This window comes from Zonotrichia leucophrys, chromosome 15 (genome assembly GCF_028769735.1).
Source record: "Zonotrichia leucophrys gambelii isolate GWCS_2022_RI chromosome 15, RI_Zleu_2.0, whole genome shotgun sequence".
NCBI classification, from domain to species: Eukaryota; Metazoa; Chordata; class Aves; order Passeriformes; family Passerellidae; genus Zonotrichia; species Zonotrichia leucophrys.
Window position 1 is genome coordinate 4,108,359 of NC_088185.1, and position 18,725 is coordinate 4,127,083.

General features: G+C 49.2%; 1 protein-coding gene across 1 annotated transcript; it reads left to right on the forward strand.

The window, feature by feature from the left end:
* Positions 1-312: 312 nt before the first annotated feature.
* Positions 313-18,667, forward strand: MYO1H (myosin IH). The gene is made up of 31 exons (XM_064726768.1): positions 313-465; positions 1,251-1,366; positions 1,687-1,885; positions 2,301-2,381; positions 2,792-2,971; positions 3,301-3,399; positions 4,002-4,115; positions 4,412-4,483; positions 5,133-5,252; positions 5,543-5,610; positions 5,874-5,979; positions 6,497-6,577; positions 6,857-6,948; positions 8,277-8,371; positions 8,566-8,612; positions 8,815-8,895; positions 9,086-9,191; positions 9,822-9,939; positions 10,204-10,317; positions 10,649-10,725; positions 11,204-11,272; positions 11,843-11,927; positions 12,405-12,564; positions 12,937-13,020; positions 13,464-13,557; positions 14,055-14,110; positions 14,587-14,722; positions 15,470-15,531; positions 15,978-16,075; positions 17,389-17,488; positions 18,115-18,667. The coding sequence occupies exons 1-31, from the start codon at positions 340-342 to the stop codon at positions 18,136-18,138; spliced, it is 3,060 nt and encodes a 1,019-aa protein (XP_064582838.1). The 5' UTR covers positions 313-339; the 3' UTR covers positions 18,139-18,667.
* The last annotated feature ends 58 nt before the right edge of the window (positions 18,668-18,725 follow it).

Genomic DNA, 18,725 nt, shown 5'->3' on the forward strand with positions numbered 1-18,725 from the left:
AAGGTTTTTCTGGTGCCTTCCACTGTTTATTCCAACTTTATACCTGGAAAATTCTGTCTAGACTGAGTTATTGAGTGTTCAGATCCTGATTACATGTCCAGGGATGGGTTTATTTCAGTTTTTATGGAAACTGGGATCTTCCTTCCTGCTCACAGCAGCGAGTCTGGACTGGGAAGAGCCTGGATGGAATTGCCGCCCTTGGACAAGCTGGAATAATGATCTTTTGGAATTACCTGTGCAAGGCTGATTTTTGTCCCTGGGAAGGGCCCTCTCTGCCCCCTCCTGAACTTCATCTTTGTGTTGTAGAAGGAGGAGGTGGACGAGAACGGCGAGGAGATCATGGAGGGGGCTCTGATAGCCCGGGACAAGGTCGGGGTGCAGGATTTTGTCCTTCTGGATTCCCACACCAGCGAGGCTGCTTTCCTCAACAACCTTCGCAAGCGCTACCAGGAGAACCTCATCTATGTAAGTGCCCCTGAGGTGGCCTTGTGGCTGCTGAGATGTCCCTGAGGTGGCCTTGTGGCTGCAGAAATGTCCCTGAGTGTCAGTCCCCATGTGGCTGCTGAGATGTCCCTTAGGTGGCTTTGTTGGTCAGGTCCAGGAGGAAGAGCTGAGTATCCTCTGTGTATCTCACAAGGTGTTGGTAATGCCCAGCAGAGTGATCACCTAGGAGTAACTTATCTATTTTCACTCATGAAAATAAATCTCAGCTTGTTCTAAGTTACCTTGTAAAGCTTTAAAGCATGTGAAGTAAATAAGAAGGGAATGGAAAAGGGAATGCTGTGATTGAAGGAAGGCAGGGTAAGGTTTGTCTGGAAAGGGCTGAGGGTTTTATATTGTGTTGTGTTAACTTTAGTAGGAAAAGGGTCCTGGGAGTACCAAGGGATCCCAAATCCTTGCATTTAAATTGTCAGGCTCTGAGCTTGCTCTCATGGTTTGGCTTTACTCATAACCAAGGGGATTTTGGAAGAAGTTTGGGAAGAGTTCTGCTTGGTTGGTTTGGTTCTCTCACAACAAGCTCTGTACCAGTTTTGACATTTATTTGTGGATAATGTCCTCAGGTACTTGGCTCCTCCTCTGGGATTTTGGGGTGGAGCAGGTGTCCCTTGGCTTCTCCTCTGGGATTTGGGGTGGAGCAGGTGTCCCTTGGCTCCTCCTCTGGGATTTTGGGGTGGAGCAGGTGTCCCTTGGCTCCTCCTTTGGGATTTTGGGGTGGAGCAGGTGTCCCACCAGGCTCTCTCTCCCTGCAGACCTACATTGGCTCTCTGCTCGTGTCTGTGAACCCCTACCAGGAGCTGGACCTTTACACAGTGTCTCAGATGCAGCTTTATCGGGGCGTGAACTTCTTTGAGCTGCCCCCACACCTGTGAGTGTTCCCCTGGCACCTCTGTGGGTGTTCCTAATTTGGGATTTCCCTGTAATGCTCTCCTGCCACCACGGGGGATGTCCACATCACTAGCCCTGGTTTTTGCTGTCAGGCCTTGAGTAAGGCTCAGGTTTTGAGCTCGGCTTTCACATTGGTATCCCTGCCCAGAGCGAGGTGATCCCTACCATCCCTTCCAACCCATTTTGGGATTCCATGACCCTGTCCAACACTAAACCAGGAGTAAAAACTCTTGGAAACTTTTGCTATTCCTCCTCCTGTGCCACTCCTAATGGATGTCTCCCCTCCTGTGCCTGTCCCAGCTATGCCATAGCTGACAACGCCTACAGGGTGATGTGCAATGAGTTCAACAACCACTTCATCCTCATCTCTGGGGAGAGTGGGGCTGGCAAGACAGAGGCATCCAAGAAGATCCTGCAGTACTATGCAGTCACCTGTCCCACCACGGAGCAGCTCCAGACTGTTCGGGACCGGCTCCTGCTCTCCAACCCCGTCCTCGAGGTGAGAAACCAAAGAAAAGCCCAAAAATGCAGAGGGGTTGGAGTTGGTGGCATCACTGCTCCAGGATTCCCTGCAAATCTTCAGCCCTGAGCAAGAATTGCCAATATTGGCACAGCCTCTGAAAGACTATTTGGGATTTAGTATCATTTAATGTTAGAAAATTTGAATTTGGAGGTTTGATTTGAGAATGGCTGGAAGAAATATAAGAAAATAGAACTGCACTGTGCAGCAGTTCCTTGGGGATAGATAAGAAAAATCAGTAATTGGTTTAGCTGAATTCCACTTTAAAGCTATGGAAATGCATTAGTTTGTGTTTTTTTAATCTCACTAAATTCAGTGGGACTTGGCTGAAGCAGCAAGTCTTGGTTACTCCCAGTGAGGTGAGGAGTGACTTTCCCTCTCTGCTTGCCCCCAGGCTTTTGGGAATGCAAAAACCCTGCGCAACGACAACTCCAGCAGGTTTGGGAAGTACATGGACATCCAGTTTGATTTTAAGGTGAGCACAAACTCAGTGGAGCATTGGGGAAAGGAGCTGTGTCTGAGAAACCTCCTGGATGCTGAGCAGGCAGCCCAGGATTTATTCATTCTTACCCTGCACATTTCTGACCCTGTTTTTGCAGGCCTTGCATTTTGCAGGTGAGGTCACTGCTTATCCATCCTGAAAACTTCCAGCCTTGCTGGCAATCCTGGCAGTGCTCCACAGAAAGCTGATAGAGAGTTTTAAAGCTCAGGTTACTTTTACAGGACAGCAAATCCTTGTGGTGTTGCTGGACACTCTTAAACAAAAGGTGGCAGATAAATGACAGAAGAATTTGGCTTTTCCTGAGCTCGTTCCTCATTCCTGGGAGTAAAGAAACAGCAATTATTGGTATTTTTGGTGTTGATCTGCCTGCTTTGCTCTGCCAGGGAGCTCCTGTGGGAGGGCACATCCTCAGCTACCTGATTGAGAAATCCAGAGTTGTCCACCAAAACCACGGAGAGAGGAATTTCCATATTTTCTACCAGCTGCTGGAAGGGGGAGACAAGGAACTGCTCGGCTGGCTGGGGCTGGAGCGTAACCCCCAGAAATACGCGTACCTTATCCAGGTCAGTGGGAGCTGCAGCTCATCAGGAGTTGTAAGGATGGAAAAAGCAGCTTGGGCAGAAGGTGTTCTTACCCTAAAAATAAAGGATGGCTGGAAGATCAAGCTCTGCACAGCCTCACCCAATTTATGGTGATGTTCTCTTTGATTTATTTGGGGTTTCCAGTATAAACTGAAAGATTTGATCAAAGGAGCCATGCTCAGGATTAATAACAGTGAAAAAACTCACTGAGGGAACTGGCAATGAAAGCGGTGTGCCCAAAAGTATCTGTGTTTGCTGATAATAGAAGTTCTTTACCAATTAATTGTATTATTTAATCTTTTGCTGCCCAGGGTCGATGTGCCAAAGTGTTTTCTATCAATGACAAGAATGACTGGAAAATAGTCCGGAAAGCTTTTTCCATCATTGACTTCACTGAAAAAGATATGGAGGTACTGCTGGTGAAAAGGGGCTGAGCAAAGGGATTTCAGAGAGGAGAGCTCTGCTCTTTTCCTGAAGTGATGGGAGCAGCCTTGGAGAGGGGTGAAGGGTGGAACAGGACAATTTTGGGTGCTCAGGAATGAAGGGGCTGACAAGAAGCATGGAGAGGGACTTTGGAAGAGGGCCTGCAGTGACAGGACAAAGGGGAATGGCTTCCCATTGGCACAGAGTAGGTTTGGATCGGATATTGGGAAGAAATTGGGTCCCTGGCACAGGTTGCCCAGAGAAGCTGTGGCTGCCCCATCTCTGGAAGTGTCCAAGGATGGATGGGGCTTGGAGAAACCTGGGATAGTGGAAGGTGTCCCTGCCCTGGCAGGGGTGGAACTAAATGATCTCTAAGTTCCTTTCCACCCCAAACCACTCTGGGATTCCATGATTCAGCGGGATTGAGGGAGTGGGTGGTGAAGTGCATGATGCCAGGGGTGGTACTGGATCCTCTGGTTCACCTTGTTCAGCCCGGCCAAAAATTCTGTTAATTAATGACAGGAAATATCAGCAGCACCCCACAGGGCTGTGATGAGCCATGTTCTAATGGAATATCTCCCATTATCAGCATCTCTTTGGAATCGTTGCCAGTGTCCTGCACCTTGGGAACATCCAGTTTGAGGAGGACAGCAATGGCCACGCCATCATCCGCGACGGCTCCCAGATCAAGTGGATTTCCAAGGTGCCTCTGCCCAGATGGGCCCAGAACTCCCAGTGCTGGGAGGAAAACCTGAACCTTGCTGCGATTTTCTTATCTGATTGCTACAAAATGTTTATTCCCAAAAGCATGAGGATAACTCTAAACACACCCAGCTTTTGTTGTAGAGCACCTCGAGGTTTTGCCCTGAAATTTCCTGATTTCCTGTGGCTCCAAGATGGGGTGGCTGGGGAGGGGGTGAGGGTTGTGCCTCACAGCGCTGCTTATTTAATCAGGGACCTGTGGCTGTGCTCTGAGTGCAGATATTTCTCTCCCTGCAGCTGCTGGGTGCTCACCTGTCCATCCTGCAGGAAGCTCTCACAAACAGGAAGATCGAAGCCAGATCTGAGGAGGTACCAGGCAGTTCTGTGTGGTCCCAGATTAATCTGGGAGACCCCCAGCTGGCGGGTGGGTGAGGAGCCATTTCTGAGTGTAAACCAGATCCCTCTGGCTGTCCCTCTCCTCCTCCACATCCCCTTCTTCCAGCCTGAGATGTTAAACTAAAATATATTGGAGTTTTACTGCTGAACAAGGCAGGAGCTGTTAAAAAGCTGGAACAGGGACTTGCCCAGGCCACAGTGCTTCCTGAGAAACTGGGCTGCACAGAGAAAAATACTGGTAAAAACCACTCTTTTAACATTTTATATTTTTATTTAAATAGTATAGAAGTAAAATGAGGTCAGAATATTTTCCCACTTCATCTAAATTAATACTCACCAAAATGTAGTGCCCCCAACCTGCTGGGATACACCAGACTGAAGGAACAGTGGTGGAAAATAAAGCTTTAGGGAAAATCAGGGAATTCCAGAGTGGTTTGGGTTGGAAAGGACCTTAAATGATCCCATTCTAGTCCCCTGCAGGAATTGCTGCAGTCCAGGGTGGCTGTGCTGTGCTGTAGGACAATGTGGCTGCTTCTCCAAGCCACAGAGGTGACCTGGCTGTGCAGAGGTTTGCTCTGATCCCCCGTGATGCTCTTCCTCTCTGGGATATCTTTATTTCCAGGTGCTCAGCCCACTGAATGTCGACCTGGCATTCTATGCCCGGGACGCCGTAGCAAAAGCAATTTATGGAAGAACTTTCACATGGCTGGTCAACAAAATCAATGGCTCTCTTGCCAACAAGGTTGGTTTCTTGTCTGGGGTGCTGAATGCTCCTAAAATGCTGAGCAGTTTCTCCAGAGAGGCCTCACAACCCTCATCACCAAATATCTGTGATGTTGGATAATTGCTGCTGGGATATCCCCCAGCCCCGAGCTGGAAAACCCTTTATTACTCCCTGTTAAAGAGTTTTAGCTGTTCATTACCTTCCTTAAAGTGGCTTCTCCGCTGAGATTTCTCTGAAAGTTTGAAGTTCAGGTGAGAGCAGCCACCTGCAGGGAAGGAGCAATGGCAGAGCAGGGGTGTTTTTGACAGGACTCCACTCAGAAAACAGTTATTGGCCTGCTGGATATTTATGGCTTTGAAGTGCTGGACACAAACAGGTAAGAGCTGGGATTTGGGGTGACCTGGGGGTGCAGGACATTCCTGCATGAATTTTTGAGAGCGCCCTCGGGCTGTGGTGCAACAGCGTGGGAGCAAGGGGTGGGTTTGTTTGTGTGGGAATGGGGGGTTTGGTCCATGGAAAAATGGGGAATTTGGTCCCTGTGGAAATGGGGGTTTGGTCTCTATATGGGAATGGGTGGAGGAAGAAGCAAAAGTGCCCCTGGATCACATCAAACCTGCTGCTCATTTAACCTCCCTGAAGTTTTGAGCAGTTCTGCATTAATTACTGCAATGAGAAGCTGCAGCAGCTGCTGATTGAGATGACCCTGAAGGCAGAGCAGGAGGAATATGAACTGGAAGGCATTGAGGTAAATTATATTTCCCCCTTCCTTTTCCCTTTGAACTGCCATTACACTGAATGCTTTTGATCACCAGTGTGAAAGTCATCCTGCTTTTTTAGATTGTTATTGTTCCCTTGGGAAGTGTAGGATTTGCAGGGGTCTCTTTCTGCAGCCCTTCTGAAGTGCAATTTAGCCCAGATTTAATTGACGTCATTTAAGGAAGAAGTAGGGCCTTCCCTAAAACTCAGATGCTCAGCAGTGACAATGTCCCAGGAGAATGAGGGATTCCAGCAGTGTAAAACATGGGAGGATGGAGAGGATTTATGTAGAGAACAAGAGGATGGTGTGGGCTGCTGGGAGCAGGAGAACTCTGGAGTGGGATCGTGGATCACTGTGCTGTCACCTTTTCCCTCAGTGGATCCTAATTCTCACCACTCATTTCAGTGGGATCTGAGGCTGTATCTTATTTAAGTACCAAAGAACTTTAAAAATTGCAAAGAAAAGGTCTTCATCTAAAACTGCTCTTCCTTTTCCCCTTTTCCAGTGGGAACCAATCCCATATTTTAACAACAAAATCATCTGTGACTTGGTTGAGCAGAAGCACAAAGGAATAATCTCCATCCTGGTAAGAACAGAGGCCTGTGCCTTGCTCTAATGGTTCTTAATCACATTTCCCCCTCTAATTATGGGATGGGTCTGTGTTATCCAGAACACAAACACAGATTCCTGTAACAAACACCCAGAGGATGAGGCAGAGGATCCAATTTTGGGGGCAGTTAAAGGTGGGGGATGTTCTGCTTCCCCTGCAATGGAGCTTTGGGTTTTTGGGACAAAGCTGTCCTAAATTTTGTTGAGGAGGGAATGTGAGCTCAGAGCAGCTCTGATCCAGTGCCTGCTGTTGCAGGATGAGGAGTGCTTACGGCCTGGGGAAGCGACTGATTTGAGCTTCTTGGAAAAGCTGGAAGAGAAAGTAGGAGACCATGCCCACTTCGTGACGTATGCATTTACCCTCTGTATCCTACCCCAGACCCTTCCCATCCCAAACCCATGCCAGGGCTGGGGAGGGAACAATCTCTGCCTTGTCCCAGAGGGAATCAAAGAGCCCATCCAGTGCCTGATGTTGGGAATCTCCGCTGGTGGATCCGGGGTGCTGGGAGGTGTGAGCAGGGCTCTGTCTCTTCACTGCTCTGATGCTGAGCTTTGAGTCTGTCGTTCCACGCCAAAATTAGGGGATTTTAACCCAGGATTTTAGCCCAGGAAGGTTAAATGGCTTTGGCCATAGAAGGCTTTGGTCCCCAGGCACTCCAGGAAAAGCTGAAGATGTTGTGACAAGGAGCCAAATGCCTGAGGCTGAGGGGGGGGATATGTAAATATTTACACCCATCTTGTTCTGTGTGAGCTTGGAGCATGAAGAGGAGAGAAAATTCTCGTGCTCCTCTCCCCCAGATGAGTGACATTTTGGTTCATACTCCATTTGGAGGGGGTTTGGATCCCGTTTTGGTGGCAGCTGAGCGCGTTGGCGCCGGGCTGTGCTGGCACTTCCCTGCAGGAGCTGCTGAAGGGCTGTGACAAGTCATCAATTGAGAGTCACAGTGCTGAGCTGTCACTGTTCCTGCAGCTCTGAACTCCGCCACAGCCAAGTGGAAAATTTGTAGCCAACTTCCCTGTCACCACAATGTGCCTTAATGCTGTTCTGCCTGATTAAAAGCTTTAAATAGAAGTGCTGGAGCTGCTTCCACGGGATCTGCTCTTGGAAGGAGCTTTGATACACGAACGTGCTGTTGTGACACTCAGCTCTGCTGTTTGTGACTGCTTACAAAGCTGAAAATTCAGCTGTGAAGTTGCTCTTTTTTTTTTCTTGTTTGTTTGGTTTTTTTTTTTCCCTCAGGAATCCTTGCTTTCTGAAATATTCCTGCTATTCTCGAACATTTGGATTTTTCCTTTGTATTTGGGTTCTTGCTCTAGGGCAAAAATGTCTGAAATCCTTTCCCCCCTGGGTTTGCTTTGGGGTTGAGGAAGCTGGTGTTTTTTTCCCCCACATAAGCAGTAAAAATGTATTTAAATGGATGTTATGGGAAGAAATAGAAATACTTCTGGAATGGGTGATCACTGCCAAATGGCCATGAGTAGATCCCAGGTATCCTGAGGAGTTTATGGGAGCTGCCAGCAGGGAGAGATGATGGTTTGCTCGAGGGCCATAACTCGATTGATGAGTCACAACCCCATCAATAGGATCAAACACCACCTTTCCAGCTGTCCCCAAGCTGAGGGAATCTCTCTGCTGCTCTTTCTCCTGGTGTTCTGTTGGCTTTTCCCCTCGGCAGGCGCAAGCTGGCGGATCAGAAGACGCGGAAATCGATCGACTGGGTGGATTTCCGCCTCCTCCACTACGCTGGAGAGGTCACCTACTGTGCTGTGGGTGAGTGAGAGTGGCCAGGCTGGAGCTCCTGAGCTCTTCAAATGCTGTGGGTGATGGTGACTTGATGGGAAGAGGAATTACAAAATCCCTGCCCTCTGCAGGCACTGACCTGCAAGTCTTAAATGTGGCTGCAGTGAGAATTTTGAGGATGTGAATGTTCCTGTTTTCTTTTAATTCAATTTTTTTTTTTTCAGGATTTCTGGAGAAGAATAATGATCTGCTGTACAGAAACCTGAAGGAGGTAAGCACAAAGAAAGGAGATGCTGCTCTTTTACATCACCTGCTTGGTGCAGAAGATTTATTTACTCTCTGTAGCAAACAAAAACATCCTTTTCTCTTTAGCACTATCTTTAGGTAACTGTGCAGGTTCTCAGGGCTGTGCTGCTCCCAGGAGGAGAAGAAGGGCTGCTTAATAGGACAACTTTTATCTCCTCCTGTTTTAGGTGCTGTGCAACTCCAAGAACAGCATCATCAGGGAGTGTTTCCTCCTGTCAGAGCTGGACAACAGGAGGAGGCCAGAGACTGTGAGTTCTGTCTTCAGTCTTAATTCTGAATATCAACCCAGCTCCCCAGGCCTTGGTTTAATCCCTGATCCCAAAAACTCCAGGCTGCCATCAGCTTTTGCTTCCAGGTTTAAGCTGGATGCAGGGAGTCCATTTCCCTTCCTGCAGGGAGGAGTTCAGAGCTCAGGAAGTCCTTTTGATGCTGTCCTAGGTTGCAACCCAGTTCAAGAACAGCCTGACGAGTCTGATTGAGATCCTGATGTCCAAGGAGCCCTCGTACATCCGCTGCATCAAACCCAATGAGAACAAGGAGCCTGGTGAGGCTGGGCCTGGAGGCTCTGCTGAGTCCAAGGAAAGAGCACAGGGATTTCTTTGGAGCAGAGTGCAGTGTGTGTATGTTGTGGAGATGTGTGGGAACCCAGGAAATTCCTCTGGCTGCCCTGGAGGGCTCCAGCCCCTGTGAGGGGGCTCAGAGACCTTGGCACAGAGCCCAAGACCCCTGTGCCTTTGATTTAGCCCTTGGGAAAAATAATTACCAACCTTTACATGAAGAATTACAAGCCACAACAGTTTAAGTAGAATGATAGTGAATTTATCATGGGGTCAAAAAGTAGATTTTCAGGTTTTTAGAATGGGGGTTCAGGAGGCAAGATGGAGGGATCTGGGTGTGTCCAGCCTTTCTCGTTCTTCTTGGCCTCCATCTTCTGCTGTGATGGTGGTATTTTTGGATTGGTTAAGAGTAGAAGCTCACTGTCTAACATAGGTGATAGGCATTGGAAAGTAAATACCATGATTAAACACCAGCTTAAACACTGTTTAAGCAGGCGGTGAATTTGTCCCCGTGGGTGATTGGGGATTTGGTTCCTTCCTGATTTCCCCCAACTCATGGGGACGTGGGTGAGCTTCCCCAGGCAGAACTGACCAGTGGAGGTGTGCTCTTGCTGCAGGGAAGTTTGATGATTTCCTGATCCGACACCAGGTGAAGTACCTGGGGCTGATGGAGCACCTGCGGGTGAGGCGCGCCGGCTTCGCCTACCGCCGCAAGTACGAGCTCTTCCTGCAAAGGTGAGGGGGCTGCCTCCCCTCTGGCCCGCTAATCCTGCCCTCCTGAGGGCTGCAGAGCAAGCAAAACTCCCGTCCCAGCAGTGAGAGTTGTCAGCAGAACCCCTTCTGCTTCAAAAATACCCTTTGCCTGTTGTTATCTGCACTGGCTTTATCTGCGTTGGCATCTCCTGCCTTGAGTGAAGCAGAGAGAATTTCAGGGGTGGTTTCAGGAAGGATTTCTTCAAACTTCAGGTTGTTTGCATTGATGTTCTGCTGATGTTTCAGGTACAAAAGTCTCTGCCCAGCTACCTGGCCACACTGGCATGGGCCAGCAGCAGAGGGTGTGGAGAGACTCATCAAGCACATTGGTTACAAGCCTGAGGAGTACAAATTAGGAAGGTAAGTTCCTTGTTCTGGCTGCTCAGTGTTTGCTGCCCTGGATCCTCTGTCCTGTCTGTGACAGGAGCAATATGCACAAATTTCCTCATTATTTTTACCTGTTTCCATGGTAAAAATATTTTTTTTTTTTTTAATAAACCTGTTTCCATGGTTTACCTGTTTCCAACCTCATTTTTTCCATTCCTGTGTTAGGGCTCCAGCTTCTCCTGCTTCCCTGGGCAGCCCAAGGCAGCTCAGGCTTGGGTGGCATTGCAGCTGTTTGGGGGAGGCTCTGAGCCTGCTCAGGAAGGAAGGTTCACCATGGATAACCTGCTCCTGGTCTCTTTTTCAGAACCAAAATATTCATCCGTTTCCCAAAGACCCTGTTTGCCACAGAAGATGCCTTTGAGTACAGAAAGCACCTGCTGAGTAAGGTTCCAGTTCCCTTGGTCTGGGACCTTCCTGCCTCTGGCTTGGGTGGGACCTGGGATGGTGGAAGGTGTCCCAGCCCATGGCAGGGATGGAATGGGATGGGCTTTAAGGGCTCTCCCAACCCTGGTCTGCACAGCTCTCAGAATCCATAGAAAACTCGATAAAGTTGCTCCAGGCTGGGGGGAAATCCCTTGAATTGTGGATTTGTGGCTCCTTTGGAGCTCCTCAGTCCTATAAGTACCCCCCTGTCCATGCCCAAATGCACCAAGAGCCTTTCCCTTGGGGTTGGGGTCTCTTCTGTCTTATCCTGGGGGTCCCTTGAGAAGCAGAACTGAAGGGCATGGTGCCTACAGGGCATGGTGCCCACAGGAGCAGCTTCTGGTGCCCTCTGTCCCCTGTGCCATGGAGGGCAGGAGCTCAGCTCCTCACCCCCCTGGCCCTGCAGGTGCCACTGATGTCTCTGCCTTCTTTCCAGTTTCAAGGCTCCAGGCCAAATACAAAGGATTCCTTGGGAAAAGAGCCTACCAGAAGAAGAGGAAAGCAGGTACAGGCTCTGCAGTGGAGGATTCTCTTAGGGCTGGGGGCTTTCCTCAGGGCCTGGAGCCCTGTGAGGTCCCAAATCCTTGGGGCTGTGGGCAGCACTTGGGGCTGTTGGGGTCACAGGAGGTGGCAGCTGCACCCAGAGCATTCCCAGAGCTTTTCCAGAGGTTTCTTTGGTTCTGTTTGGACCCTCACACCACGAGCTGCTCTTGGCTCAGCTGTGGGAGCAGCTCTGAGCAGCCTCTGTCACACACTGGAGACATTCTGGGGTACCTGGGGGTTGATCCTCAGCTGCTGGGGGGAAAAACCCCTCTTATCACATCAGGCTGATGGAAAGTGCAGGCTCAAAGCAGCTTTCTGGGCTGTGGGCAGGGACAGCGGGAGGCAGAGCGGGGACAAGGCCTGCCCTTGATGCTGAGCCCCACAGCACAGGTGGAACTTGATCCACCACGGAGAACAAACCTTCCAAACTTGCTGCTCCCACCAGCTGCTTTTTAGAGCTGCAGAATAACCAGTTTTAGCTCCTGCTGGGTGAATGTGAAGGCCAAAGCCCAGGAATGATTCCCTCTTGCAGCAATCAAGCTGGAGGCCTGCTGGAGAGGAGCCCTGGCACGGAGGGCAGCCAAGAAGAGGACGTGGGCAGTGCAGACCATCAGGAAGTAACTGTCCCAACCATATTGCCCAGCCACAGAACCCCACAATGGTTTGGGTTGGAAGGGACCTCAAAGCCCATCCAGTTCCCCCTCCTGCCAAGGGGACACCTCCCACTGTCCCAGATTGCTCCAAGGCCTGTCCAACCTGGCCTTGGGCACTTCCAGGGATCCAGGGGCAGCCACAGCTTCTCTGGGCACCCTGTGCCAGGCCTCACCACCCTCACAGGGAAGGAATTTCCTCATAATTTTTCTCATACCCCTCCATTCTCTTCATTCCCCCTCTCCACTCCCCTAAACCCTGAAGCAGAGCTGATTCCTTCAGAACTCCAAAGCGCTGTGGTTTGGCCAACAGAACTAAATATTGTTAATATTTAGAATATTCTAAAGCTTGAGATTTCCATGGCTGACCCTCAGTGTTAACACCAGTGATCCTTAGCCTGTCCCTCCCCTCATTTCCATGGATTTCTGGGCTATTTTCTGTAGGTTCATAAACGGCTTCATCAATCGGAAGAAGCCCCTCTGTGAAGAGAACAGGGACTTTGTGAGGCTTTCACAGTACTACTACCTGATGAAGCTCCGAGACCACCTCCCAAAAAATGTCTTGGACAAGAGCTGGCTCCGGCCTCCCTCCATCCTGGAAGAGGTGAGGGGTTCTGGAGGCTTTGGGAGAGGTGGAGGTGCCCCCTGTTTGGTGGCCATGGGTGTGCACATTCCAGGTGGGAGAAAATGATCTGCTGCTGGCTCATCCTCTGTCCAGAGCCTTTGGAAAACCCCAAGATCTGCTGTGTTTGGGTGGGAATGGGTGGAATAGCACTGTGGTTGGTCTTTGCAAGAGAAATGAGGAAGCTCCCTGTTGGTTTAAGCAATAAAAAGGGAAAATGCACTGACAGAAGAGTGAACTCACGAGCCCTAATAAAGACAAAATTAATCCCATGGGGTTCTAGGCTCGTGGCACAGACAGAGCTGTTTGTACAACTTCCCTACTTTATTTTTTCCTGATTTTTTTTTAATGCAGACATCTGAGATGCTCCAGAAACTCTGCGTGAGGAACCTGGTGAGGAAATACTGCCGAGGGCTCACTGCTGAGAGGAAAGTGCAGGTAACAACCCCTGGAATGCAAATGTGGCAGTTCAGAGAGCTGTGATCCCTGAGGATCCCCCTGACACACAGGCAGCACCTTCTGATCCTGCTGCTCCAATCAGTCCCTCAGGGATAAGAGCAAACTTCTCATCACAGGACAGCAAACTCCTGGAGCCAGGTGTTCCTCATGATGGAGAGAGCAGAGAGGTGGAGATTAATTTTTTGGCATGAAATCTGCTCTCCATATAATTGGAAAAAATCCATAAATACCAAAAATCTGTGGGATTTTTCCAGAATAACCCAAAGCTCTCAGAAGAAACGCAGCACAATTCCAAGATTCCATGGTTCAGGGGGGCAGTGTGTGAGCAGGAGGATGCTGTGGAGTGGCAGCGTTTCCATTGTCCCTGCTGGTGTTCCCATTGATGAAATTCTGAGGGTCAAGGCTGTTCCTTCTCCCACCAGCTGCAGCAGAAGGTGGTGACCAGCGCTGTTTTCAGTGGGAAGAAGGAGGGGTACCTGGAGAGCCTCAGCCAGCCCTTCCTGGAGACCCGCCTGAGTGAGTGCAGCAAACCCCTGCGGGCCTCAGCCACGTCCTCCTGGCTCTGTGAATTCCTGCCTGACCAAACAGACTCATTTTCCAAGAGAAACTCCCTCCTGGCAGAGGCAGCATCACCTGCCAGTGGAGTTCCTCCCTGTCACATCCAGTGACATGACACCACTGCTGGGTTGTTCTCAAACTGGGATCCATAAACCTGAGCAGAATTCCCTGGGGGCTGGGATGGATGGACCAGGGTCTGAACCAACAACAGGCCCAAAACCAGGCAGAAACTCCCGGTGTGAATTTACTTGTCAGGCAGGAAAAGTCACCAAAAAGGGTTTAGGAGCAGCTGGAGGTGACCACCCTGGGTTTGGAAGGGAATATTCCAAGAGTAAAAAGTTGGGATGAGGACAGCTAAACCAGCTCTCTGGAGTTTGCTGAGGGGTGGAGAGTGTCTGTCTGGGGCTGTGGCTCTGGCACCCACACCCAGTTTGTTTTTATGTTTTGCTCCTCAGGAGAGAATGACCTAAACCCCAAAGTGCTGCAGCTCATCCGTGGGGAGAACATCAAGGTAAGGGAAGGACAGAACTCTTGGAATTACATTCACTGGAGCCCTGGAGCTGGTTGCTCACACGGGGGCTGATGAAGAGCAGCATTTCCTTGAAGAAATGCTCCATGAAGAGCTACCATTTCCTTGCTTTTAAATTAGAGACGGGTCTCAAAATAATTGAGAAAATAATTGAAATAATTGAAAACCTAATTAAGAGTTATTTAAGATTCGTTTTAATGAAAGCTTAAAGAACATTCCTAGCCCTGTCCAGGGGAGGGGCAGAGCTGGAGTGTCCCATGGTTATGGCATAGAGGGCACAGGGACCCCATCATTCCCAGGATTTTGCCTCCTGGATTTCCCAGCGTAGGGAATCCAAATCCCTGTGAGCTGAGACCTGCAGCTGCTCCTCTCTGAGCTGCTTCCAGCCAGGAGAATCCAACCCCCTGGATCAGGAGCTTGCAGGGGTGGAGATGCTGATTCCAGCCCGTTGTTCTCAGTACGTGACGCCCGTGGTGAAATACGACAGGAACGGGTTCAAGGCGCGCGAGCGGCTCCTGGTGCTCACCCAGAGCTCGGCCTACGTGGTGGAGATGGCCAAGATCAAACAGAAAATCGAGTATTCCACCCTGAAAGGTACCTCTGGGAGTCATTGTCCAAGGCTGGGTGGAATTAGGAGCAACCTGGACTAATAGGACAGATGGAATGGGATGATCCTAAATGTTCTTCCAACCCAAACCACTCCACGATGATTTTCAGTTGTTGTGGGGATTGCTGTCCTGCCAGGCATCCTTTAGGAAGGATGGCATTCTGAAACTTTGTCTTGCAAGGATATTGGAATGATCGGTCCCTCTTTTCCTGGGGGCTGGACAAAGACTTGAAGGATAATTTTATGAGTAAGAGTTCCTTGAAATGTTTAAATGCAGGAGAACATCACTTTCTGCTGACAGGGAGAAAAAACAACCCAGACATTTCCTACTCTGTTTGTGGGTATTTTTTAATCCTGGCACTGTTGGAACTACAGTTCAGGGGTAGAATGGATCCTTCTCCCTCTTCTGTTACCAAAATCAGTTGGGGCAAACAGCTCATGCAGGGGTTTAAATCACCACTGTAGGAATTGTGCTATGGACAGTGGGTGACATAAAGGGACCTGCAGAAGATATTTTGAAAATTCAGATTAATTAATCAATCAAAGTAGGAGCTTTTTGTGTTTTGCTTTAAGAATAGGAATATTCACTCTTAAGGAAGGACAGAACCCTCCTTCAGGAATGTGATTTCCCCTTTAACCACATGGGGCTGGAGTTGTTTCTCCTGGGGGAAGGAGATGAGGGTGGTGTGGAGCTGGGTTTGGTGTTTCCCTCTAATTTTGGGCTTCTTTTGAAGGGATCTCCACCAGTAACCTGAGTGATGGGATCGTGGTCATTCACGTTCCTGAGGACAAGAAGGTAGGAAATGGGGATGGTGGTTCAAGTGAGGGGCTGATGCCTCCAATACCGTCCTATAAACTCCTGGAATGACACAATTCCTGGTGTTTATTCAGTGTGTAATCAGCCAGGCCTTTACATCCTTGCTGTCTCAACATGAAAACTTTCACTTGGAATCCCAACCTGCCAGGGAGTGGTGGAGAATGAGAAGATCCCCCCTGAGCCTCCTTTTCTCCAGGCTGAGCCCCCCCAGTTCCCTCAGCCCTTCCTGGTGTGGCTGATTCTCCATCCCCTTCTCTGGACACATTTCTGCCTTTTTTTTAGACCAAAAAAATCCTAAATAATCCCTGGAGTGGGTGTTTGAATTGGTCACTTCTGCCTGGTAGTCATTCCAAACGAGTTTCTCTGCACCATCAGGTGCTGGGGTGATGCCAGGTGACTTTATCCCTCTTTTTTTGTGTTTCCAGGGAGATGTGATCCTGCAGTGTGAGCACGTCTTTGAGACAGTGACCAAGCTCTGCATATTGGCCAACAAGCAAAGCGTGGTTAAAGTGGTGAAGGGGAGGTAAGGAAGGCAGGAAGGTGGGTGGGTAGCACTGGGCAGGTACAATTTTATGGGAATAAAATTTTTAAATTCAATTTTTAGGCCTGGATTAGGTCAAGACTGTTGAATCACCCCAGCTGACAGTGCCCAAAACTGCACAGGTCTGGGGCAGCAGCTCCTCTGTTTTTGTGACTTCCAGAGGCACAGGGAGATGAAATGGGATGCACTGAGAGAAAATGTATTAAAAATCATTCCAATGAGTCCTTGTACCTTGCTAGGGATGCTGCTCTGCTCTGACAGCTGCCCATGCCCCACCTGCACCTAAACCAAACTTATTTCTAGGTGATTTTATTTTAAACTCACTTTTTTTTTTTCAGTTTTCTGATGTGACCTGGGCGTGAGGTCGTGGCTTTAGTGGTCCCACAGGGGATCCCATTAGCCTCAGGAAAGCCAGCTGGGAAGCTGTGGGTCACATCAGGACAAATCCTTCCTCTCCCAGAAGGATTGAGGAGGCCCAAAATGTGATTCCTCCCAGTGCCAGCCCCGAGCTCCTGGCAGGTGGATGCAGCCCATGTCTCCAACCTCTCTGGGAATTGGAGCTGGCAGGTGAAACCTGCACTTCTGCTCCAGCTCTTCAGCCTGGCCTTTGCATTTCAGCTCTAATTAGATTTGGTGTGCTCAGTGCTTTCCTCCAGGTCAGATCTGCTTAGCTTCCAGTGCTTAATTGCACCAAGAACACTCAAAAGCCCGAGCTGGGCAGCCTTGTTCCATTCATCAACCCCTTGGGCTCGCTGGGATAATGCAATTGTTTAGGAAATTCACCTAAGCTGGAGGCTCTGATCTGCTCCTCTAACGAGATTTGCCCAGGGAACAGAAATAAAGGGGGTTTGGAGTAAAGCCTCTTGTGGGGAGAGCTCTCCAGGGGCTGTGGTGGTGTTCACAGGGGTCCCAGGATGAGGGAAGAGATGAGAATCTTGACTCCACGTTTCAGAAGGCTGATTTATTACTTTATGATATATATTATATTAAAATGATATATTAAAACTAAACTAAAAGAATAGAAGAAAGGATTTCATCAGAAGGCTTGAAAGGAATAGAAAAGAAATGATAATAGAATCTTGTGACTGACCAGAGAGTCTGAGACAGCTGGACTGTGATTGGCCATTAATTAAAAACAACCACATGAGACCAATCACAGATTCACCTGTTGCATTCCACAGCAGCAGATATTTATTATTTACATCTCGTTTCTGAGGCCTCTCAGGAGAAAAAAATCCTAAGGAAATGATTTTTCATTAAATATGTTTGTGACAAGGGCCCTCCTGTGCTTCCAGCCTCCGGTTCCGCGTGGGCTCTGGCAAGGAGGGGACCATGGTGTTCACCGTGGGGCCAGAGCCTCAGGTCTTCAAGGACAAAACTGGACAGCTGACAGTGGTAAGGCCTCAGCTGGGCCCAGGGAGGCACCTGGTGCTTCCTCCTTTGGATCTGCACCTGCAGAGAGCACAGCCCCTCCTTCCTACCAGGCAGGAGGTGACCACCCCATCAGTGTCACCTGCATGAGTGATCCATGACAGGGCTGGGAGCTGCAGCTCCAGGGATTGTGCAGGAATTGGCCCTGGGGAGGTGACCACCCCATCAGTGTCACCTGCATGAGTGATCCATGACAGGGCTGGGAGCTGCAGCTGCAGGGATTGTGCAGGAATTGGCCCAAGGATGGGAGAACAAGGCTGGTTCCTGGTCTGGGCACTCAGAGAATTTAGTCTGACCCAAACTCAATGTGCACCAGCAAAATGAGGCCTCAGGGGATGTTTTTCACCTCCCTCAACCAATTTATTCCTGAAATGGGTTGTGGGATGGAGGGAAGGCACTTCTTGTCAGCCAAGCAGGTCCTCTGAGGAGCTGCCAGCTCCAAGGAAGAATTCCAAGTGGAATTCTCCATCCTGCAGACAGAGGGAATTGCCTTTATGTACCAATGGGCAAACAGGAACTCCACCACCACCTCTCTTCCCAGGCACCTTGAGAATTCCTGATTTAATGGTTCCTTCCTCTTCTCCTCCCAGGTGTCAACCCCAAAAAGGTCTTGATGAGAACCAGTTCCTGTTCCCTTGGCTGGGGACAGAAAGGAGCCTGCAGGATGAGACCAGCCCTCACATCTCCCCTGGAATCTCTGATGCCACAGGGCTGCTGTGATTTGAGAGTTTGTTTGCATCTTTTAGGCTCTTTTTTTTATAGCTTAAAACTATTCAAGTATAGATAAATAAAATCCCTGACGTTGCTGTAACGTTCCCAGCAGGAGACGCTCGTTACATGGTCACAGGGACATTCATCCCCAAAGTTCCAAGGCAAAATCTCCATCTCTGAGAGGTCAGGAAGGATTAGGACAGAAGCCAAAAGGCTTTTCTAGCTGTGCTTTGACTCACTACTCAGGAGCACTGCAGGAAATGCAGAGCAGTATTAACCCAGGTCTAAAACCAACTTTTCTCAAGGCAGAGAGAATCCCAACAGCTGGGCCTCTCCCACAAGGAGGGCTGGGAGGTCAAACTGACATTAATTAGGATGGAGATCTGGTATTTCATCCCAAAAATTCCTCTAGCCACACAGCCCATGAGGATATTGAGCTCCAAGCAAGTAATAAAGTGACACGCATGTAAATATGAAATATCTTCTAATT

Excerpts from the sequence above, each read along its gene's own strand:
- MYO1H (XM_064726768.1), top strand. The coding sequence starts at position 340 with ATGGAGGGGGCTCTGATAGCCCGGGACAAGGTCGGGGTGCAGGATTTT. Across the intron at positions 5,253-5,542 it reads ATGGCTCTCTTGCCAACAAG|GACTCCACTCAGAAAACAGT; the intron begins GTTGGTTTCTTG and ends TGTTTTTGACAG. Across the intron at positions 13,021-13,463 it reads CTGCTGAGAGGAAAGTGCAG|CTGCAGCAGAAGGTGGTGAC; the intron begins GTAACAACCCCT and ends TTCTCCCACCAG.